This window comes from Aquila chrysaetos, chromosome Z (assembly GCF_900496995.4).
Source record: "Aquila chrysaetos chrysaetos chromosome Z, bAquChr1.4, whole genome shotgun sequence".
NCBI lineage: Eukaryota > Metazoa > Chordata > Aves > Accipitriformes > Accipitridae > Aquila > Aquila chrysaetos.
Window position 1 is genome coordinate 52199901 of NC_044030.1, and position 24285 is coordinate 52224185.

The following is a 24285-nucleotide window of genomic DNA, read 5'->3' on the forward strand; positions in this document are numbered from 1 at the left end:
TATTTCTCATTGGGGTATGCTGTGGTCACATTTATTTCAAACCATTCATTTGCATTTCCAGTTTTTGGACTCAACATAGTTCACAACCAGTTAAATGTGTTGAGTTGCAGAAGATAATCTGTATTATTGTGAAACTTTGCAGACTTTTTTAAAAAAAATTTGTTACTCGAGTTTTACTTAAAATCGTAGGAGTATCTTTGGTATATGAAGATACAGAGAAATATGTCTCCTGTTCTAAGCAGTGATCTCAGTAATGCAACCTACACTTTAAGTGGCAGTATAAGGAAACCATGCTTTACAGTAACTGCCATCTCTAACATAGAGACCATCACTTTGATTAACGATGGAGTGATTAGTCAGTAGTTCTTATGTTTGCTCCATAAATAATCATAACTTCTCTTATTCACAATATCATAACTGCAGTGTTAACATCTTTATATGTCTGTCTTTATATATACTCTTTGTTTCTCTACAGGATTAATAATTGTGTTGGTGAAGACAATCATTGGCTGTTTTTACAGCTGTGTTTCTACACTCAGATCCTTAGTTCTTATACGCTGATACTTGATTTCTGCCATTACTACTACTTTTTGCCTCTGAAGAAGGGAAACTGGGTAAGAATCAGTTTTCTCTATGAAGTAAATAAATAGCTACTGCTGCAATGTAATTTATTTTGGTATCTAGTTACTACACGTTTATGCTGGCTCAGTTGTTGACAGTGAATAGAGTTCAACTAGATGTATGTTGTCAAGTGAGCAAACTGATTTATGGTAAGTAACACAATATTCTAAAAAGGTATATGATTTCTGTGTGTTAAAAACACAACATTAGTTTTCTTAGAAATCTAGGAAGGGAGGACAGAACCAGTTAGGTTCTTTTAGAAGTGATTCGTGAATACTGGGAAGAAGCAAGGTAACTACTTTAGGTATTTCAAATTTCTTTTTAATCTCTCCAAAGTAAATTTGTGCAGCATATATATCTATCCTAAGTCCCTATTTAAAAATGCTGATATTGCCAGAAAAATGAGAAAAAACATATGATCATTCTGAAAGGAGAAAAATCTACATTGGTTGAGAAGCAATATTTTGTGTTGCTTTGAAAAGGTCACGTGGGTTAAGGGAGAATTAAGTTTGGTTTGTTTTACCTGGACTCTATGCCATTATCATATTTCAACATCTTGTCATCAGCAAAACACAGTTGAACATACAGACAGAGAAAATGCACTTGGAATAGATTGTAATAGAGTAAAAATTATGGAATTTCTTCCATTATGGAATTGAAGTTGTAAAGTCTCTGTGTCTGGTACTCATTTATGTCTATTATCTGTCGTGTTCAGAATATTCAAGAGGTTTGCTTGAAAGTTGCTGAATACTTGAAAGTGTTAGAACAGCAAAGCTGATATTCTTTCTTTTGAAGAAAATGTTGTGAGATCTTGCTCATAAAGAAACATAAAAACTTCTACCCAAAATCTGAAATGGACTTTGTATTTGTACTGGACTATAACAAATACAAGCGCACAAAAGAGAAAACCCTAGAAAACAAGTCTAAAACATATTCAAAATTAGATAACATTCAGGATGTCCTAAGTGAAGAGACTAAGGCCATCCCTGAAATTGGTAGTGTACTTTAAATTTTGTTGAGATTTTTTCCAGTTACTGAAGTGCTGCAGACTTGTTTTTTCCATGTTGATGTGACACCCCAGTATACTCTCTGCTGGTGATGTCACACCCATCTGTCAAGGCTGCTGGAGACTGGCCACTGGTTGTGGGTGAGGCAAATCCTGTTTTCCATTTTGATGAACAACTTAAGTTTGTTATATTATTTTGTATCCTAAATGGCATAAAATAAGAATATTAAACTTCCTGAAAAAATCTACTTCTGGAAAAGAATGGGGCATAGCCTTCCAAGCTTCTTATTTGCTCCCATATCAGTCTGCAGTGGATGTGATATTCCCAAGAAAGTGTATGTGAAGATGATGTGTCAAAGGAGAGCTGAAAATGTGGGAAGACTGGACTCCTTGGATCATGCAGAACTGATAAAAGTGTTACATTCAAGTTGATAGATACCAGCTTTTTATTATGTGGAATGTACCAAAGTTGAGGATTTTTGCAAATCTCTCTTAAAATAACTTATATTCGAAAGGAATTTAATTTTTTAGTTTTTTCTCCTATATGAATATTTCCATTTAAATGGTTTAAGGGGCTCTACAAATATAGAAGAGGGAAGAATTTGCTGTCTGCTTGAAGCATCTTGCCACAGACACTGCCCTGTAAACTGAGACAGACCTGTAGAATGTGTCTCTTAAAATGGACTACTCATATTTTTCACTTTTTTTCCAGTTTGTTGCAGATGGGCTTTTCATATTCACTTTGTTTTACAGGCATTGTGAGATTTGAGGGAGCTATTTTGATTTGTTGTAGCTGCATTCAAGTTAAAAGGGATATGAAATTGCAGTCTTTCTGTATTAGTGAAGAAGTCTGTTGTCTAAATAAAATTTCGTATGGATATGTTACGTTTTGGATTTTTGGAAAGTTAATGTTTTTGAAAGGTAACTAAATGTATATGCCTTTGCTTCTAGTTTCAGGAGCTTTGTAAACTTATTTTTAATTTATAAACTAAGTTAACTTACTATGTTTCTGGTCAGACTAATCTTACACTTTCCGTATTCTGAAGGCTTCCCGTGCACAGGGTTTGCAGGTTTCAAGCACAAAGGCTTCTCAGTAATACTGATCTGAATGCTGGATTGGGTGCTGCAGTGTATCTAGAAGGAGTGTTATTTTCCGAAGATAAATCTTTGTATGAAATTGGCAGTGCTTCTCTAACAATGTAATTTCATGGTAGAATATTTCCTTTTTATTGTGACAGTCCCCTGAATGCTCTTACTTACTTCAAGTAACTACACTGTGTTTAGATAACAAACCCAAGTTCTGTTAGCCTTGCTTTTTAAAAGCGGGGTGAAAGGGAACCAAATTATTTGCTTGGAGATGGTCTGTGCAAGAGAGGAAAAGGGAACTCATGTTTACTTCAGACAGTTTACAACCTCTAAAGAGGTAATAATAAATAGTTATTAATAATAACAGTTCAAAGAATTAATACGTATGAAACTGTTCTTGATGGTTTAACTGGGTTGACTTCAAGTCTTTTGGAGAGAGACCTACTTATAATATCTACCCTTTAGAAGATGCCTCCTTTAGGAAGGAGGATAATGCAATCATTATTTTAACCCAGTTTAATGTAGTTGCCTGAAGAGTGGATCAGGTTCCCATGCTTGGCTGCCTAAATTTACACAGAGTCATGGAAAAAATGGAGTACTTTGTTCTGTTTAGTTTTGTTTAGTTTTAGCTGTGGGGTTTTTGCCTTTATCAATTTGCATACATGGATACTTCAAATGACACTCTTCCTTTTGAAAAACTGGATCTGTGTTACAGTATCTAACATTCTGTGCACCAGAGACATAAATATGATTACACTGTATAGCAAAACTTAGTAGACACAGCAGGTCTGGTCTGTTCAGACCTTTATTAAGTCTAGTATTACACTGAATAGTATTTAGCTTTCTCGTTTTTTCAGTTGCAGGATTGGGGAACCCCCACTGAAGTACAGAAAATAATTTGTTTGGCTGTCTAGTCAATATATCTTCCTGGAAGATGACATCAGAGTCCCATTAAGCTGATTTTTTAAAAGTGTTGCTAAGGATGTGATGCTGTATAACTTTGTGCCACAGAATAAGTTGTCAGAATTACATAATTTTGACATCAAATGACTAGGACCACTGAGAAGGTTTGCCTAATATTAGTTAGGTTTTTAGGCAAACATCCTGCAACATTCTTTTAGTCTTTGTATATAAATTAAAGCTGAAGTACCATAGCATTCCAGAGCCTGCAGTACCTTCTACCTTTCATGGAAGTGATATTCTTTGTCAAAATTTTGGCTGTAACCAAGAGCTTGCATTTTCTGAACTGACAGGGGCTAGTGTTTAGCACAGATTCAAAAAAATGGATAATTTTTTCTAAACAGCCATCTGGAATTACCTTATTTCTACAGATCAAAAATACTTGTGAATTTTTTGGCAGTGTGCCTTCATCTTAATTTATATTCTTTGGATATAAAATAGTACATGACACAGAAGCTGTAGAATTAAAATTGCTCTTAATGCTGTTGTGAAATAATAATTTTATCACAATACTGATTAATGCATTATGAAAATATGATCACTGTATGCATGTTAGTATTTCCTGTTGAATAAAAGCTTGTGGTTTTATTTTTAGGGTTAAGGAAGAAAAACCCAAACACTTTTAATTAAGTATGCTAAGGTAAGGGTGATAACTTTAAAGCTAATGGAGGAAGCCATTTCAATAAAGATACCATCTTTCAGCTTCAGGTCTTATAGCAGAAAATCGCTTCATAGTATTCTTGGTGCGTGTAATTGATGCAGTCAGAAAGATGGATTGTGGTTATTACACGTGTTTGTCCAGCAGGAGGAGTACAATTACTGCTGGAAATGAAGGAAGTGGTAATTAAATTGTCTATGTGAGATCTTAGTGGAAGAAAAATATATAATTCAAATAAAACAGCATATGAGTTCCTCTGCTAGCTTTGGTGATTTTCAGAGGCTAAGACTGGAACGTTCTTAATTTTGCATCTTCATTAAAAAACATCAAGGTCAGGAAGTCTGCATCTTTTAGGAAGTATTCAATCTTGTGGATAGTGAGAGGAGAAGAATAAATACTAGTGTTCTCATGACTACAGTTGCTCTCTACATGGCTGTGCTGGCACAGATTCTAGACACATCTGGTCAAGTAGAAGCAAAAATATATGCTTTGGCAGTACATTTTACCTGATTCATAGAAGGCTTTTAATCTTTTCAGCGAAAGAAGTTTTGCTGATACATTCTGTTTGCTAGAAATGTTGCTAGAATGATTGTCATAACAAAAAACACTGACATATAAAAACCTAAACCGCTTTGTTCTGGTTTAGTTTTATTTTGTTCCTGGTTCTGCAGTTATCCATTGTATATTATGAAAGTTTTGTTACTTAACTGATTTTTAAACTGTTCTGAGCTCTATTGGTAGAGGGGGAAGGAAACATCATGGAAGAGGCATTGTGGCAATATCAGCCTGCTCTGTCTGACACTCAGCTTTCCCAATTCCAAATAAAAGGTGTTGGGAAATATTCACTAGACTTTGTGAGAAGATTCTTTACAGTAATATTTATATCAATATTATATATTAACTATTATTAATTAAAATCTGGAAATATGTATCATGCAAAGTCCATTTATATTGTAAAGACAATCTAAAGGAAACTTTTTCTTTTAGGGTCATGAAATGACCTACAGGATGTGAGAGTTTTTAAAAAAATAAAAATACATCAAAATTTTCCTTCTCAGTGTTCTACAAAACCAACCTAACCCTGCTCTCCTCCTGTGTAATTATAAGGACAGCATATGAATATTGAATTAGGCTTAGAAAGTTAATACATTGTCTGTAGAGAAAAGATAGGAGCAACTGAGAGGATAAAATTTTGTTATAACTTAATATACTGGTAGTGTCATTTTTATGCAAAGATTGTATGGCCTTTTCTTAAAGTCTGTTCTAGTCTGAAATTATTTCAAAATTATCACTTTGGATTGAACTCTGTGTAGGCAACTGTTTTTGGAATCAGAGTGCTATTCCCATTTTCACTTTAAACCAAATCAGTCATGAATCAGACTGGAAAATTACTCATTTAGCAAACCTGAAATAGTCCTCAATCAAAAAGTGCTTTACATAAACATCAGTTGTTATTAATAATAAATATGTCTACAAAAGTGCTTATTAGAATGCAGCTTGTGTTCTGTGAATTAATTTTCTTCTTTTTTTTTTTTCGTAACATGAGCAAATTTTCTCCCTTGTACCTCTCCTTCCTCTTTCTTCCTGCAAAACCTGCAGTCTGTATTTTTTCGTATTTTTTCGTTTGTTTTTTTTGAATCCAACAGCCTGGCTTTGTTCTGTATTCTACGCTGTTTTTATGATAGCAGAGTTAATAGACTGACTTAATCACCAGACTGGGACAGACATCCCAGGCATTTGCAACTGAGAACAGACAAGCACGTTAGCATGTGTTACATGAAGTATCCCTTCCCCAAGAGAAAGATGGAGTATCCTAGTATATTTTGTTAGTATATAATTTTCTGTGTATATCCTATTTGAGTAAAGAATCAAGACTGAATAAATGAATCTTACACTGTAAATGAGAATTTATGAAGGTTGTTTTTCACTTCGTCTCTTCTGGAACAGACACAATAGTCCTGTGTTGGTCCTGCTGAAACCTCTGTCTGCTGTACAGAGTGTGCTGTTTTTAAAGGAATATTGTAAGCCCTTAGAAATAATGACCCAGTACTGCAAATGACAGAGACCTGTTAAATGTTTTCATGCCTTTTTTTTTTTTTGGTGTTGTTAGTAGGGTAAAAAGAAAGTTGAATTTGGAAGCAGGGGTCATATAATTGGTTATGATTCTGAGCTGGACCCATCATTGTTTTTGACCTCTCTCATGTATGATAGCATAAAGCTATAACAGCTGTTTTCCTACTCAATTGTAGCATTCATTGTAGGGATCATCCGTAAGAGTTGATGCTCACAAATGAAGACATGGCATGTGTTACGGCGTTGAGGAAGTCTCATGTGAATGTGTCATGGAGACTGGCTTTCTGTGGAATGTTTTGGTATTGCCTGGTAAGATAAAGATGCCAGATCTCATGGTTTGTAATCCATTCCTCAACATAATCCTACAGACCTACACTTTGTTTCTTATTTTGTGACAAGTTTCTATTGTACACGTTTCTATCCATTTTTATAAGTGGCCAAGAATCCTTGCAGTTTGACTGGATGAAGTAGTGGCTAAAGGGAACTTAAAAACCTTTAGAACACGCAACAGCCTGGGGGAGGGCACATCTGAGCTGCCTAGGAAATGCTAAGTAGAAAGAGGACGGCAGCAACCCATGTGAACTGAAGTTTTGACAGAGCAGTTAGGTTGTGATGTTGACAAAAAGGAGAGGAGAAAGGGGCTACCTGAAGGGCAGCTTTCACATTGTTAAAACTGTGCATTTAACATCTGTGCCAAGGCCACATATGTCAGCCTGGCCCAACGTGGAATAAAGCTGCTATGGGACAAAACCCTATTGTGCCATGAGAGAGGGTTCATGCATTGGTGATGTTAGCTTACGTGTTCTTATGCTTTGTGGCTCAGTCTGTGTAGTTCTTTCTCTTAGCACAGATAGCGTGATTTTGGAGGTGGGGGGCAGGCTGTCTCAGTCCTCGCACTGCACTGAGATTGGTGAGTCCTAAATGGTGTTTGAACAAGAGGATCTGTTCAAAATACATTGAAAGAGGGATTGATTAATTATTGACTAGTCCTGGGGATTGATTTATTATAGTTTTGATTGGTTTTCTTAGCTGGGAAAAAAGTTTTTGTCCGTTCTGAGAAGGAAAAATAAAAATAAATAGAGTTGAGCTTTTATGTAAAGCAGCAACATCCTAAATGTATAATTATTACTATTACTGTGATTTAAGTGGATTTTTAAAAATGGTCTTTTTTTCCTATTTTCGTGGAGTCACATGTTTCTGTTTGAATGTAGAATTGTGAAAGTAGCTCTGTTATTAAGGTCTATTACCAGAAGACTCTATTCCTGCATATACTTTGGTTTTCTATAGAAAAATGCTGTTCTGTCTGTACAGATTGCTAGGTGAGCCCCCAGTATTGATTTCTAGGTCATCATTGCCTCATAGACGTTGATTCCCCTGCCATTTTGTAATGGCTGGAACAAACATTGGTGATGTCACCTCTTCTCACTAAAATTCAGCAACCCCTAGTCTTTTGCAGTAGATGCTTCATCTTAAGGAAGGGAGGAAGGAAGGAAAGAAACACAGAGTAGTATTCCTTGTTCTTCACTTCAGTATGAAAAGTCTTTCCTTTTCTGTACCTCTAGTTTTAACATGGGTTAGAATGGCCAAATGCGAAAAGCAACCTGCCGTCTTTACACTAGGGTTTTCTGTCGTCATGTGTTGAGTGATGTCTGTTTTTCCTGCTGAAGATGATGCTCAAGAGAACTCTACTAATTAGAATGTTGGGGGGATGCTAAGAGCTGTGTCACAAACTTTTTTTTTTAATGGGGGAGTGTGATGCTAGATCCAGAATGTGACTTCACTGTTGGCACTCTTCTCTTATGTTTCACTGTCTTCTGTCAAGTTGAGTTTGAATACATTAAAACATTTCTGATATTGTAAAACATACCTATGAAGATAGGAAGGGAAGCTATTTTACAGCTAGAACTTGTGTCTTACCTTGCTTTTCTTTAAAGCTTTGGTGGGCTGGTGGAAAGGGGAATAAAGATTAGTATGAATGCTTTTATTTTTATTTGATTTAACTTTTAATTAACTCATTAACTGAGTAAGAAGACTTTAAAAAAAAAAAAGAAATTAAGCATATATATTCTACAGCAGTAAGAAAGGCCAATACTAAGAAGAGCTGGCTTACCAGTTCAGAAAAGACTGGTGGGGTTTGCTTTTTGGTTTAGCTGATTAACTAGTGGTTTCTACTTGTTCATTAAATACTGACTTTCTTCACAGCTTTGGTAACCAGTATAAACTATTTTCCTGGGTTTATATTTTGAACCTTCATGGAAATAATTAAATCTAAACCCAGACCTCTTTACTAAATATAATTTGCTCTAACTATTCTCTGTTTAATTAAAACCCAGTATTCCTGAATCTAAGAATTCCTTTTCCTTAAGTCCTACTGGTTGAATGTAAAGAAGGAAAGTTCAAAAGCAGTGGTTTTTTTTTTTTTTTTTTCATTCAGTTCACTTTTATGTTCTGGTTGTAATTTAAAGTTTACTTGAAAGGTTTTAATAGTTTCCTGCTGTGATCTGGCTTTTCTAAGTGGAAAAACAGATGTGTACATTCAAAAGACAGCCTTGAGAACATAATCGTAACTTATAAATAAGAGAATGGGTGGGTTAACTCATTATCAAAGGGTAAGATGGGTTGTGAACTTGCAGTACATCTACAGTAACTGCCATGTACAAATGTTTTCCTGTGATAAAAATAAGGTGTTTTATCCTTTGAAAAAGATCTGTAAAACTCTCTTACACTTTTCATATTTTCTGCTGGGTGAGAGCAGGCTTTCCAGAGCAGCTGATACAGTAAATTCATATTCTCCTGCACCTTGAGGCAACTTGGTTGTGCATCCATATCCGAAGTTACAATAATCCAGTTAAGACCAAAATTTAAAAGATGAAGATAAGTTTATGTTGGATAATAGACAGCATTACAATGAGACCAATCCAATACAGATACTTGGATTTTGTAGGTACCATCTGCAAGAGTCAAGCTAGGAATGTTGTTACTTTTATTACAAAAGAGGTGAAGTTAAAATGAAATTTGCTGTGGCTGGGAGCTGAGATAGAGGAGTCTCATAAATCAGACTGTTTAACAGAGTGGTTTTCTCATGTTTTGGAGCTTCTGTGTAGCAATCTGGCACAGTGTGAGATGACAGAATCAGGAATAACCCATTCAGCTCAATCTATTTCCAAACCTTAAATACCTGAATGAGGTTTTTAGCAGTCTGGCAAAAAAGCCCCAACTGTTTACATGTATAAATAAAAGATTACTGGTTTATAATTTTAGCACATAAATGTATCAATGATTTGCAATGTAGCTCAAAAATTCCATATTTGCCTTTAGGTATAAGTCTTCGGGAAGAGCTCTTATCTAGTATTTCCACTCGGTTCAAAGACTTAAATTAATTTGTAAGTGCTAAAGTCTCTCTCTTCTTTCTGTCTTGTTCTAGGATGTTTTTGTATTTAGACATGAACTTGCTCTCCTAAGAATATCTGCCTTCATGGGTCTGATAATATTAGGTGGAATAAGTGGACTCTTTTACACTCAGCTAATGGGTATTTTCACTGTAAGTATCTAATTTTAGAAGTATATATTAGTTTTATTTTCAACAAAATTAATAAAAGCAGAAAAGCAGTTGCATTTAAGGGAAAAATAGAGAAACACGTGCGCTATGAGGTACCTATTTGGTATATGCTTTGTCAAGACTCTTGTCTCCAAGGAAGACTTAAGAAGCCTTCTAACAAACAAGTGTCTAATAATTCACCTATCAAGGCAATTTCCTGATTTGTATTAGTGAAATAAAACCATACATTCTCCTGGAATTGTGCAGTGTACAATGTACATATTTGTGGGTTTTGATTTTTGTTTTTATTTTAAACTCGTATGTGCCCTGGTCTCAATTATACTTTGTGACAGTGAGGCCCACTGATAAATCATACATTCTAAGAACACAGACTTTTTGTTAAGTATTTTAATAAATATGCTTATGTTCATATTTCTTCAGTTACTAAACTGTGGAATGGAATATTTTACAATTTACAGTCCAAATGCATATTCTGTATTTAAAGGTACACAAAAAAAATCCTCTGCATTGAAAGATTTTCCAGGTAAATGAATTTCATAATGTAATAAATATCTACAAGACACAAGCTTTTGTTGCTGTAATATCCTGTTCTGTACATTAGAATTTAATCACTGTCAGTGAATTCTTTAAGGTTATCTTGAGAACCCATAGAAGCGTTTGAAGTACTGCAGTGTTGAACAGAGAGAGTACATTAGTTGGATCTGTACATGTCTGAAAGGATGTATGATCTGGCCTGCAAAACTTTTTTTTAAAGACAATAACATACAAGATGACAGCATCTTTGTGACTACAGCTGACTGAGATCTGCTTGAGATTTCAGTTTGGGATTATGAGGGTTTACACAGTATTCACCTTTGTAGGTAGATGCATAATGGAAACCCTCCTGTCATGGTTTAACCCCAGCCAGCAACTAAGCACCACGCAGCCGCTCACTCACTCCCCCCTCACCCAGTGGGATGGGGGAGAAAATCGGGGAAAAAGAAGCAAAACCCACTGGTTGAGATAAGAACGGTTTAATAGAACAGAAAAGAAGAAACGAATAATGATAATGATAACACTAATAAAATGACAACAGCAATAATGAAAGGATTGGACTGTACAAATGATGCGCAGTGCAATTGCTCACCACCCGCCGATCGACACCCAGCTAGTCCCCGAGCGGCGATTCCCCGCCCCCCCTTCCCAGTTCCTAAACTAGACATGACGTCCCACGGTATGGAATACCCTGTTGGCCAGTTTGGGTCAGGTGCCCTGGCTGTGTCCTGTGCCAACTTCTTGTGCCCCTCCAGCTTTCTTGCTGGCTGGGTTTGAGAAGCTGAAAAATCCTTGACTTTAGTCTAAACACTACTTAGCAACAACTGAAAACATCAGTGTTATCAACATTCTTCACATACTGAACTCAAAACATAGCACTGTACCAGCTACTAGGAAGACAGTTAACTCTATCCCAGCTGAAACTAGGACACCTCCTAACTGTGTTATGTAATTCCTTTGTATGGAATAAAGGACAAAAATTACTGTATAGTTTTTCCTTCTGTTAGATAAAACAATAATATTGCTTATTGTTTTTATTGTATTACCTTTACATAAGTTTACTGCCTTCTGTTCTTTGTAGCTATGCTGTATATTGGTTTTGCCATCCTCCAGCTGCTCTACCAGACTGCTTTCTGCACCTTCTGTCAACCCCTCAGGTCTACAGGTTTACCTTTGTGCCCCTTTACTGTGTGCCTGATTTCTGTTCCAGGGTCTTGCTGATAGGTTCTCACCTCCCTGTCTAAATGCTGGCACACAACCTTTGCGTCTGCATCCTCTAGAGTTGTGGTCTTTTTCTAATCCGATACTATGCCTTGCTGGGTATCTAGCTGAAGTGGTGCAGACATCTGAATTCTGTTCACCCTCACTCCCAGTAGTGGGACAGACAGAAACAGCCTTAGAGTTCAGATGTCTTTTTAGTCTCTGTTAAAATGGATATTTGAGAAGGAACAAAAAGCCATGTGATTGGTACTACAGTAAAACACAGAAATGATACAGAAGAAAACAAGGAACAAAACCTAAGTCTACAGTTCTGTTCTGTGTGCTGCCAGAAACTGGACTAAATTTTGGCAGTGGCCATCAGCATCCATTCAGATACTATTACTATACATGAAATAAAAACTCTCAGACTGAACCTGATTCTGTCAGATACACCTGAAACTTGGGACATTTCTGTTCTGACACAGGATTATCAACTGTGCTGCCTCTGCAACAGGCGTGAATTCCCAGTATGTTCTTTCGCCGTTCTGAGCCTTAACAGTCAGGCTGCTATCACCACTGCAAACTCTTATAAAGTGCTGTAAAACCCTTTTATCCTATGTCAATTGTATAATATACTGTGAAGTACATCCCATTGCACTTACTGAGCTGGCCACTACCCTGGAACAGATGCATACTAATAGCATTTTCAAGTCCAACCTCCTTTTATGTGCTCAAATCATAATTCTGTGGATCGCTGAGCTGCAGTATGCCTAGATACTCTCTTTTGTCCTCTTTGCCAAACTTTGTGAAACAAATGCACCACAGTACTTGCGGATATGGATGGACTATGAGAGGCAGATGCTAGCAAGTACAGATCTTCTGCATTAGGGCCTCTCACTGCACCCTACCTATAGCAGAGGGGCTATTGTGCTTGCCTCATATGGACAAGTTTTTAGGTTTGGGATTATTGGGTTGGGATTGCTGGGGAAGTAGAAATCCGTTACTGGGATCCCCAAACTCTTAATTCATTCACACCCCGTGGATGCTGTTGCATTGACTCATTAAAGAACGTAGGTCATCTAGTCCACCCCCTGCGCAAAGAATTTCCATACCAGCAGCACAATTGTCTTCTTCCTTTTCATTCCTTTCTTCATGAGTATAGAATTGGCAAAAATAAACAATACAGTCATTTTGAGGAAATCTGCTTGGGAACAACTAGTCAGACTTCAAACGAACAAAGCCAAATCTGTTTGGTGAGGTTGTGCTTACTCTGCAAGTTGTGTCAGAAAATCTTTCTGTACAAATGGTTTTTGATTGTCAGCATTGTAGTGTGGGAATTTGCTTCCTCCATAAGCACTTACTAATAGCTTTGGCTAGCCAGTGGCAAAGGCAGAGGAGGGGGCAGCAGGTGAGTGAGTAGTTTCTCTGCAGGATCCCCAAAGACATGCCTGTGATGCACAGAATAGGGAACAAAGAAACTGGGTATACCCACCCACAGTGCTGAGTGCACACCATGAAGACATTCAAGTCCTGTAGAATCAATGAACTGTGATCACTGAGAGACAGCGATGTTCCTACAGTGTACTGTGCTGCAGTTGCTGTTCAGCATCTAGCCTTCCTGTATAAACTAAGCAAACTGTATCTAAAATGAACTCTATTTAAAATAATGAATTAATGATGAAATTAAGCTTAACAGTGTAAGGTGCAGATCAAAATTTATTTAACAGTAGAATGCAATCACTGAAGTGTAATAGTGCAGACTTGAGGTTAATTTAAAAGAAGCTCAAACACTTGAAGGCATAGATATGCACAGTTAAAGCATTCATGTTATATTAATTGCTCCATAGCAATTCCTGGGAGCATTAATTTCAGTGATTGCTGAAGCTGCCCAGAGATGTGTGCAAAAGAGGTGGACAAGAGCATAGGCCTTTTGAAAAAGGTGAAGCAGAGCAGCTTTTACTTGTGCGTGTACAGGAAAACAGATAATATTTTCCTAGTTCATGCTCCATGCCTGTGTTTGCACTTTAACATCAAGCCAAGATTAGTTCCACAGCTCCTGGATAAAAGTTATTTCAAGTAATAGGGACAATCAGCATTGCAGCTCTGTGATCTAAACTTGGACTGATACATACTGTTGCTAAATGAGTCCAGCAAGTTCAGGTTTGTTGGGGTTTAACATTATTTACCTATATTTCAAATGCTGCCAAAATTGTATTTTTGGAAAGAAAAATAAACTCAAGATTTATCAAACTTTGACCCTTTTGTAGCAAAACTTCATGATTCTCCATAAAGTAAAGTTGCTTGACTGTCACTATATAATTTTCCAGAAACCAAGGCAGTAGTCTCTGTTTTGTCTAAGTAATATAAAGCTAAGGCTAACTTTTTCCAGGAATATTGGATGTGCTTATTAAAAAAATCCTGAGTTCTCAGTCTTTCAGTATCTTCTACATACACAGAATGTGGTCTGCTTACTGTCCGTCTCACAGAAGCAGCTTGGGATAATGAAACTGCAGAGTTGTTCGTCCTCCTTTAGCACCATCAGTAATAAGGAACTAGCACCTGAAATGGCAACTTCATGCTTCATTGTTTATGGCTGATTTCCACAGTCTGACTGCTCTGCTCAGTTGTAAATGATTGGAATGTAGCATGCATTATGAAGCACGGTATATACCCTAGGTCAGAGCACTTGTGCTGATTCTTCACATTTACAGAAGTCTATGCTTTTGCCACTGCAGCAAGACAGATAAAGTTTAATGTATAGAATTAATTTGCATTAAGTGACCTTTGTATATAGCATTTTTATAAACAGAGTTGCTCTTTACTACAATTGAGCTAAGTGATAGCTTGACAAGCTGTAAGAACAAGCAGAATTTTTTCCTAGGATTTTAAGGGGAAATACTGCCATTTTCTCCTCTTTGATAAATTTTTTCAGAAGTCAAAAAAGTTGTCCAGCTGAACATGTAACGGAAAGGATATATCTGATATACTCCAGCATGTTTTTCTGGAACAGGACAGTAGCTAAAATGGGAAAGCAAAGCAGCACATTATGAAGTGCAGGTGAAATATTCTGCTGTGTGTGCTGGCACTTTCCAAAATCCAGTTTTGTGCAGTTGACTGATCTTTTATGCCTATCATTGCATAACTCTCATTGGTTATAACAGTAGATCCATTATGTAAAAGTTCTATAAGAAAAACATGCATGTAATCTGCTGTTACCCTGTTTCATGCGTGTTCAACAGATACTAAGATGCTTGGAAAAAATGTGCTCTTTGGTAAAAATGAAAACTTTGTAATGTGTGTAGTCAGATGTGGCTCTTGCACAGAAAATGTTCTTAAGGCTGTACTGCTTGAGAAGGTGATTAATAGACCAAGTTACCTAACACACAGGAGTTTCTCTGGGTATGTTTACCACCTCTCTCATTGTGGTATCACTGTTAGGGTATCATTAGCACAAGGCTATTCATATCTCATCTGGAGGTCCAGGAAGCCAAAGAGCAAGGGAGGTGACTTCTTACAATGAGAGGAGAACAGCTGGTTGGCAAAAACTGTCCTTAGAGGAACTTTTGACATGAATTGTTCTGATGAAGAGGGGAGCAGCTGAGGTGGCCTCTGTATACAAGATTAGTGCTTTCTCCCTAGAAACTAGCATATGTGAAACACACTTCTAGCAGAAGGGGCACATGGCTCTTTTCATCCTCATTCTCCAATTGCTTTCCCCAAGCTCTGTTTGCCTTTACTCTCATCATCCTGAATTTTAACACTTCTTCCAGTGTGTAGCTGAGATAGCTCTTGGGGAACTTTTATTTGGATACTTTGGAGATAGAGGTATCTAAGTTCTCTCTAATTCAGAAGTCTCTGAAACAGGGAGAAATTTAAGATCCTAATTTAGGAACTCTAGGATCCTAAGAAGATACTCTTCTTAAAATCCCAGCATAACAATTATTCTTCTTACTTACAATTTTCACGTTTCTGGAGAACTGGGTGGAAGAAATCAGTTTCACCCATGAAGAAAGCACTGTCTGATGTAATTTCCAAAATGACCATGCATTTATACTGAAGGCCTGCTTATCTTCCATGCTTGGTGCTTGCTTTTGCAGTCCTCTATTCCCTGTCATTGCTTGTAATGCAAATTTGAATTTTATATTCCTCAACTGGAAATGACCCTGTATTCTTACATTCCCAGGCAGTGTGATGTTTTTTAATGAGACTGCTTGAGAAGTAAAAGCAAGCTTAGCATAAAACAGTAAGTAAAAAAAAAAAAACAACAAAAAAAGATTTGTCAGTTACACCCTAGAAAAACTAAATGTTCTCCTACTGAGAATAACTTTTTTTTTTAATATTGTTGATACACTTACTTCAGACTACTTTCTAGCTGGTTGTACTCCCACAAGCAATTACTCCTCTTTTGCCTCAACCGCTACAGGATAACAAGATAGCTCTAGCATAGACACTTTCAAACTCCATGAAGGTAGAGAGGTGCTTTTTTATTTGGTGATTTGTCATAAATAGTAAAAATACTATTTATAGATAAATTATCATTTTGCTTGAGATAGATAGTTCCATTTCAGAAAGTTTTAAAATTTTCCGCAAAAAAAAACCCCAAACATCCACTGTCTTGTGCAACTACTGCCTATACCTGTTAATTATACTACAATGGCAAATGTAAAGTTTATCTAGAAAAGAATATTTTGCACTTAATCTTGAGGAGGACATACCTATGTTACTGAATTGTATTTCCAATTACTTTTTCTCTGTAGTTATCCTCATATGAAATAATAAAATTTAATTGGAAGCTAAATCAAATGGGATCCAGAAACTTGCTTGCTTTCTCAAGACATATTTTCTTGACATGTTTTTTTTTTTCAGAAGTCCTCTCTCATTTGATATTTTTATATGTAACAGATGCTTGTTTTCCTAAAAAAATGCATAACTAGCCTATTCATTCATTTATTCATAGGAAAAGGCATAAATTACCTACAAAAAAAAAAGTCTCTTTTATCAACTACAGGTTGCTTCTGATTTATGATTGTAGGAGGTAAAGAGCTGCAATTCAGGGTCTTTTAAAAAAGGTGGAACTGTCAGGATGCTTGTGTGTATATTACTACAAGACTAGCCCTGGCATTTGCATTTCTCCTGCTCATGTTCAATTTTTGCTTTAAGAATGTACTTCTGTATGTCTTTCGTGTCACTTCAACAGTTAAATGATGTTAAAAACTAGTTTTTCTATTTATGCAGTAAGATTCTGACATCGGTTATGTTTGATCTACAAGGCATTACTGTAGAACAAGTAATAAATAATACGGAATGCTTTTTTAGACAATGGCTTGTCTGACTATTTTGGTATTTGTTCATGTCTAGTGAGGTTTTAAATTGCACCAGACACTACTAAGAAGTATTCAATTTGCTGATCTTTTTTAAGGCTGGTACCTTTTGCATATGTGAGGTTTTCTTCCTCTCAAGATCTATGTTGTTCTTTATTTTGTTGGCTGCCACCTGTCTGAAGCAATCAGCCACTTCTTTCTCTTCCTCTGTACAAAAAGAAAATCCTGTCTTCCTATGGATGGTGGAAGGTAACAGGATAATCAGTTCAGCAGTGATCCTCTGATGTCATTGTGGGAGCCCTGTAAAAGCGGATTATCTGTGACCCAGATAAAATAATTAGAAATTACTCGGACACTTACAAATAACTGATCTACTAATCTCATTTCCAAAGTTAAAAAAGGCCTGTCTCTCAACGTAACATTACCAGATGTTTCAGTTAAACAGCATCCTTTGCAGAGATTAATCTGAACCCTAATTTTAAAGGATTACCTTTGATTGTTTTTTATTTCAAACACTAAACAGTTTGTGTTTTCATTTTTCCATATGTTCAAACAAAGTATTTATATGGAATTAAAGAAATTTTGTTCATTTTTCCACTATAGTCCATCAAATATGACTTTATGTGATTTTTGTGTCTTAATATTGCAGAGAAAAACTTTTCACTAAAATTATTTAGTAATTAACTTGTATCTCAGTGGCAGAACTATGTAATGGATGGGCTTTTATAAATTTAATAGATACCATGTGGTCTTTGTGCAAGGTAGTGGATGTATTATCATAAACTAAGTAGACAGTGACTTTATTAATTTAATTAATGCTACCAGGGTTTCCTCTTAATTAACTGTTCAAATGTGTACAGTGATATTTCAGTATCCTGGTGCATCAGTACTGTGTGGATGTGATAGAGAGAAATTTCCCTTTATTTGCTTTGGAGAGGATGGAAGGGAAAATAGTTTAACAGTTGGTGTTCAACAGTCTGTCTGGTGCACAATATGATGCTTACCACATACATTTTTCCCCTTAGAAACATTTTTAAATATTGATATTTGTTAAGTGCTGTGTTTTATTATTGTTGCAGTGTTTCTCCTTTTCACCTACAAGTAGCAAACATATTTCACTAGCTATTTTTTGTTGTTCTTGTAAACAGATCCACCTCCATGTTAATGTCTTGAACTTACTAATTCATATATTTTAACTATTTTGCTTATTGTGACTGATACTTACAGTGAGCATACAGTAAGGAACATTATTCATTTTGCTCAGGGCTTCTTTTCTTGTTGAAAGGACAAAAACTTCCTTTTAACGAAATTGGAAAAAGATGGAAATTTTACAAATTAATTTTCTGATATATTTTTCCCCGAAGGATTATTTTCAAGGAGTTTTCTTTAGGAGTATCATTTCATTTAATAGTATAATGCAAAACTGAAGTGCAAACAGTAAAAATGCCAGTGAAAAATTTCAAATCCTTCATGTAATCAGTAAGTCAGACAAAATTTTACAAAGGTTGAAGTGGAAAATAATGAAAATGTAATTGCAGTTATTCTATTAATAAAACCAAAGACATTTTAATTCTTTGCATATTTCATAGTGTTGATCTATTGCTGCTTTAATATACAGAGTGCACAAGTGATCTAGTGCTAAAATGCTTTTTGTCTTTAAAAATAAGTATCTTATAATTAAAAATATTTGTAATAATATCTCTAATCAGATAATCTATTAAATACTATTTTGATTAGTGAAGTACTAAAGGCTTTTCCTGTTTTTTCAAACATGGCTGAAATGTAATCAAGGAACTATTAATCCTCATAATTAAGTTTAGCGCAGAAGAAATTAGGATTGGAAGGGGAAATTAGGCTTTCCAGGCAAACATATTCTTTACCTGGCTATAGTAAAGTGTAAGATATAAAGTAACTGTAGAGGGAGAGCAAAAGCTATATAAACTATCAGCTATCAAATAGTAATTTGAAATTAGAGATGTAACAGAAAATAAATTCATGTTAAAGTTGTCTGTCTGTATCTTCCCTGTTATTCTTACCCCCCCTTCCTTTTCCTGTCTCTACCTTTAATCCACCTATAGGTAAATGTCCTATTAGAAGACTACATAAAGTCCTATAAATTAAATTGTCAGGAAATAGTGATGTCCTGGTCTTTGAGTGGGATTTTGTTAACTGTGTAAAGTCTTTTGTATCTTTACCTTATTTTTCTCGAATAGACTAGCAATTTGTTTAACATTTTTAATGAATGTATCCTGGCAGTCTTAAACACCTATTTACCATCAAAATAAAATTTTATTTAAAAACCCTCTTTCATGAGCTATTTAAAATGTAAGAATAAATTCAAGTGCAAGACACACTAAGTGGCAAAGATCTCATCTGTTTTATTTAGGTCACCACATGGTTTTAAGTAAAGTGGGAATACTTTTATTGAAATTAATTATTTACAATATTATTAAGGAAAAGCATAAGTTAGAAAATTTAATCAAAGAGATTTTATACTGTGCAAGGAGTCAAAAATATCATGCCAAAAATATCCCCTGTTCATCACTCAGGGAGGAAGTCCTTTTAAAACTCAGTTATTTTTCTAAATAATAAATGGAGTACCTTTAACCAATTGAAAATAAGTAACTATAATAACGATGTTTAAGTGTTCTGGGGGCTGAGTACTTTTTGTTTAAATGTTGCTTGTCAAATTTAGATATCAGACCATTAAAATGGCTTCTGTGTGAGGAAAGTCAACAGATAGGCTTCCTAAGCATTTTTTTCTTAATATTTTTGTCTTGAGAAGGTATTTGTAAGTATCAAGAAAAATAATGTGCTTTGTTATGTGTCTTGCTGTTGTGCAGCTGTCTGCACCAAACACACCATGGATTTGAAATAGACTGAAGAGACCTGTTTGTATGTATCATCTGCTTTGTAGATGTGTTCCTAATTTGTTATCAGATGTTTTCATTTCATTGAATCATTTTCTAATATCTGACAAATTCATTGGAAATCTATTTAACTAAATTCATCAGAGCATAGAGGAGTGTAGGAGTAGTCCCTAGATATAACATAGTGTAGCTTCATTTTTAATTTTGCACACAATTCTCTGATTTAGGGATTTAAAGTTAAAACTGAACTAGCAATTTTCAGGCTGAACTTAATTGTAATTGATAAAATTAATCATATTATGTTATATGAGAAGTCTAGATTAAGAAAACAATGCTAAAAAGTAGCCAAATGTAAACCCAAAATGTAATTAATGCCAAAAAGGAAAATTTCTGAAATAGGAAGTATTCTTTCTATGAGGTATTCAGTATTTTATATTCTCCAATTGCTCACCTGTCATTTACACACAATGAAAGGATGTTAGGTAGAAGGAATGAAAAAATGTATTGTTCAGATAGAAGATATGTTGTCTTGCACTTTCAGATAAAAGCAACAGCTGCAAATCCAGGAAGCCTTACAAGTTTTGGTTTTGGTCTTTCTGTTTTAGCATACTTTCCTAATGATCTTTATATACCGAATATTTGAAAATACTATATTAAGAAAGCATGGCAAAATGCTTACATTATTCTATTGCAAGTATTAAATAGAGCTGTATTGAGTACATGTCACTTTAAGCAAACACAGAAGAAAAATTGAACTAGAGATTGTGGCTGCGTGCTTTGGAGTTAGTCCTGTGAGTTACAAATTACAGCTTCTGCTTTGGAAAACATGAATCAGTAAGAGGAGAATGCTCTTTCCGTGTGCTTCTTCCATGGTAAATTAGTTCATGATGAATCCCATTCTTAAAGCACAGTTTCTTAAACAGTGCATGTGATCTTTTTAAAAAACCTGTTTTTTCAGGCAGTTGGTTATGCTAATTAAAAATATATATGTGAAAGATATATTCCTCTTAGTAGCTAATGCAGGTGCATTCATTTGCAAATTAATCTTAAGTTAGCCTGCAGAATTCAGTCAGTGCTCTTACATATGTCTCTCCATTCCTCTTGTAACAGTCTTAGCTGTGGCAGTAGCTTACTTCACTTAGAGTAGACAAGCTGCTTTACAGACTTGTAGTAAGTCCTCAAAGTAAAAAAACATTCCTCATCCCTTCAGCAGAATCTGAATCCTTTGCCCTTTTCCTCTTGATTTAAAGTGATATATTGTTAATGATTGCTGTGTTTATAACGTTGAATTTCTTTTGCCTTTCTCACTAAGGTACAATTCTTTTCCTAGTTGCTTTAAGATGCTTATCAGTGGGTATGTATCTCTGAATAACCAGGTGCAGGAACAACAGTTGTTTCCAATCTGGATGATGACTTTGGGGGTCCAGATGACCCATCAGGTAATCAGTTGTGGGTTAGTCAACTTTGTCTTGTATGCAATTGTAAATTTTATGGGATTTTTGGAGACAGATATTACTAGGGCTCAATAGCTATGCCATGTTTGCTCATACCAAGTTATTTTCAACTTTTGGATGAGTGCCAATTCTCCAAAAGATTTTAACATCAGCATTAGCTGTGAGTCTGGGGGAAAAAAAAAAAATCTTAGCAGAGTTCTATTTGTATTAATAGTAATCCAAGCTGATAGTAGATGCAGACAGCCAAAGCCTCTTAGGCTGAACACAGTAATACTGATGTTGTAGCAAAACCTTGGTATACATCAAATGCATAATTAAGAGAGATGATACTCTGGTTGAAAGCCATTTGTGAGATGTGTTAACGAACAGAACACCTTGTCATTCAGAAGAATAGTGGTTATTCTGGTCCTCCCATCTCCAAAAGAAGAGAAATTAATGTGTCTAAGAAAGCCTTAAATAACAGGCCAAAACTTAGCTATGGCCCCCTCCCTTTCCTTCCTCTCCTGTCTTCAGAAGGGCTACTGAGTTTCCTGGGGTGCTGTGAATTTTCACTTTCATTTAAAAAGGTAAATTGGTTCACTCTCAAAAGAAAGTCCATTTCAAATGAGCCCAGCTGTTTGGCAGCAGTGTTGGGGGAGGGAAGCTGTGAGGGGAATTTGGTTTTTTAAGTTCAGTCACCAGCACTTGTTAAGCAGCTAAACTTCAGAGAGATGTTTTCTGCCATTCCCTCCAGCCCTAGTTCACAGCTTTTAAAATGTGGCTATAAAGTTTTTTTAATTCTGAAGAAGTATCCCAGAAGCAAAGGATTCACTGCTCAGTCCCAATTCCTTTACTGTAAAGCGAAAGTATTCTAAAGTAGATGATGGCATTTTAGTGGAAAAGGAAGGAAGGAAAGAAGGTAAGGAAGGATTCCTTTGACTTCCTATCCAACTGAAATTCTTAGTATGTTTTAAAGGTGTGGAAGCTTGATAGTCTTCTCTTACAGTCATTTTCTGCAATTCCTGTTTTGGTGTTTTCACTTAGTTCGTTAATTTAATGGGTTACATTTCTGAGGGGAGCAGACCCTGACTGAGCATCTTTCAGGTCTTGGTAACATGCCATGATAACAATTAAAAAGAAATATAACCCCCAGTTCCCAACCTCGGAATTCCTCTAAAAATCTCAAATACAGTATTTTAGGGAGCAGTAGAAATGTATTAATGAATAAACAATGTGGAGAAACATAGCAAAAAGCCACATTTAAGGTATTATTTTGTTATGTCATGTCTGCACCCAAAGCTGGTTTAAGGCTCCTTTTGTGAAATGATAGCATAACTCTTTTGATAGCCAGAACTCAATTATAGTCTGGACTAGCATGCTACTGTTGTACAAAAAGTCATTAACAATCATTGCTTTCAAACATACCAGTATTATTTTGTACTATCAGGTAGACAACTTTGAGTTGACCAGAGGATAATTCGTAGAGCTGAGGTATTTTTGCAGTTACAGAAGGAGCTATAGCATCTCATGAAAATGCTGTTACGACCTCACTGAAATGTTGTGGAAGGAATATCTGTGTTTACTTAGTCCTTTTTATTCAGAAAGCTGTGTGTGATTTTCTGTGGCCAGAAAAGGTGGTGATTGTTCTGACAAGAGTTGGACAAAAAGCCAGCCCAGGGAAGCCGAATATCCCTTGGCTGTGCAGGCAGGTCCTGCCCGAAGAGGGAGAATGGCTTGTGTCTTGTAATGCTTTCCTGCCACCTGTGGCAGGTGAGGGGGAGTACACTAGACAGACGCCTGAGGTGGCGAGGAGAAGCAGTTTGCCTGTGGGCATGGAAGAAACAGATGGTATTTACAGCCTGCTGCCTCCAGTCCTGTCCTCTCTCACTGCTGAGCAGTTGTTCAAATCCACCTAATGATGGGGCCAGAATGGTTTATGTAGTGTGCTGTGGGCATGCCTTTTCTGCACCAACAGGGAAGAACTTGTGCATCCCGGTGGGCTGGCGTGAGAAGAGGGGACTTCTCTCCTTTGCCATAGTGCGTCTGGAATTCAGCTGGGTAGGCCGTGGGCAGAATTAAGATTTTTGCTGTTTAGCGTGCGGTAAGGGATCCTGTTCCAAAACTCATCAGAGCTGGGAAGCGGATTTAGAAGGACAAAATTTGGCAAGGGGAGTTGAGGCCACCCATGTCTGCTGAAGCAGGGAAGCAGCTTCCTGTACATTATTTCCCACTCACATTTCACCCTTCCCCTTCAAAGCTTTATGAAAGATGATGGCAGAATCCCAGCAGTGCCTGCACTGAATTGGATGCACTGATGGCAGGAACAATCAAGGAACACAGTATGGTTTTATTGCTAGGTAGTGTTTCCAGATGACAATGAAGTCGCAGCCTAATTAAACCACAGCCCTTGTGTCTCTGTATGGCTGGGACAATAAAGGCTAGCTCTCGGTCTCATTCAAACGTTAGTGTAATCTGACAGGTGCATTATGTGCATGCCTAAATCAATGAACAGCAAAGGGAAATACCAAGCTGCCACAAAAAGGAGATGGAACCATGAGAAATATTTCAGTTACTGTATTTTGGACCTCATGAGTGATTCTGGGACATAACAAACTATGAATGTGCATTGAAAACACTTAATACTGCTGGAGTTAAAATTGAAATGATACTTGCAAAGCAAGCTTTTTTGTTAAATATATAGAGTGAAAGTGAGAAAAAAGTACTATTGTAGGCAGTTTTAAAAAATTTATTTGGGGATGATCTAAGCTTAAATTGGTTTGTTAATTATAAAACTTTGTGACTCATTAAATTAATCATGTTCAGAAAAATAAAGTATGAATTTAATTTATTGTTAGCTGCAGGGGTGGTTTCACTCTGCACATCATTTAGTTTTTGTTACATTTCAAGAGAATAATTTTTATGTTTGGTATTTACCTGTAGAGACTATGGAAACTGATAGTGGTG

At 36.1% G+C, this 24285-nt stretch overlaps 1 protein-coding gene across 2 annotated transcripts in view; it reads left to right on the forward strand.

The window, feature by feature from the left end:
- Positions 1 to 24285, forward strand: part of NFIB (nuclear factor I B) — a 350785-nt gene that overhangs the window by 12266 nt on the left and 314234 nt on the right. For both annotated transcript variants that reach the window (XM_030005686.1, XM_030005678.2), the window contains exons 6-7: positions 476 to 614; positions 9829 to 9945. In XM_030005686.1, coding sequence (XP_029861546.1) covers positions 476 to 614; positions 9829 to 9945 — 256 coding nt within the window. The remainder of the gene's footprint in view (positions 1 to 475; positions 615 to 9828; positions 9946 to 24285) is intronic.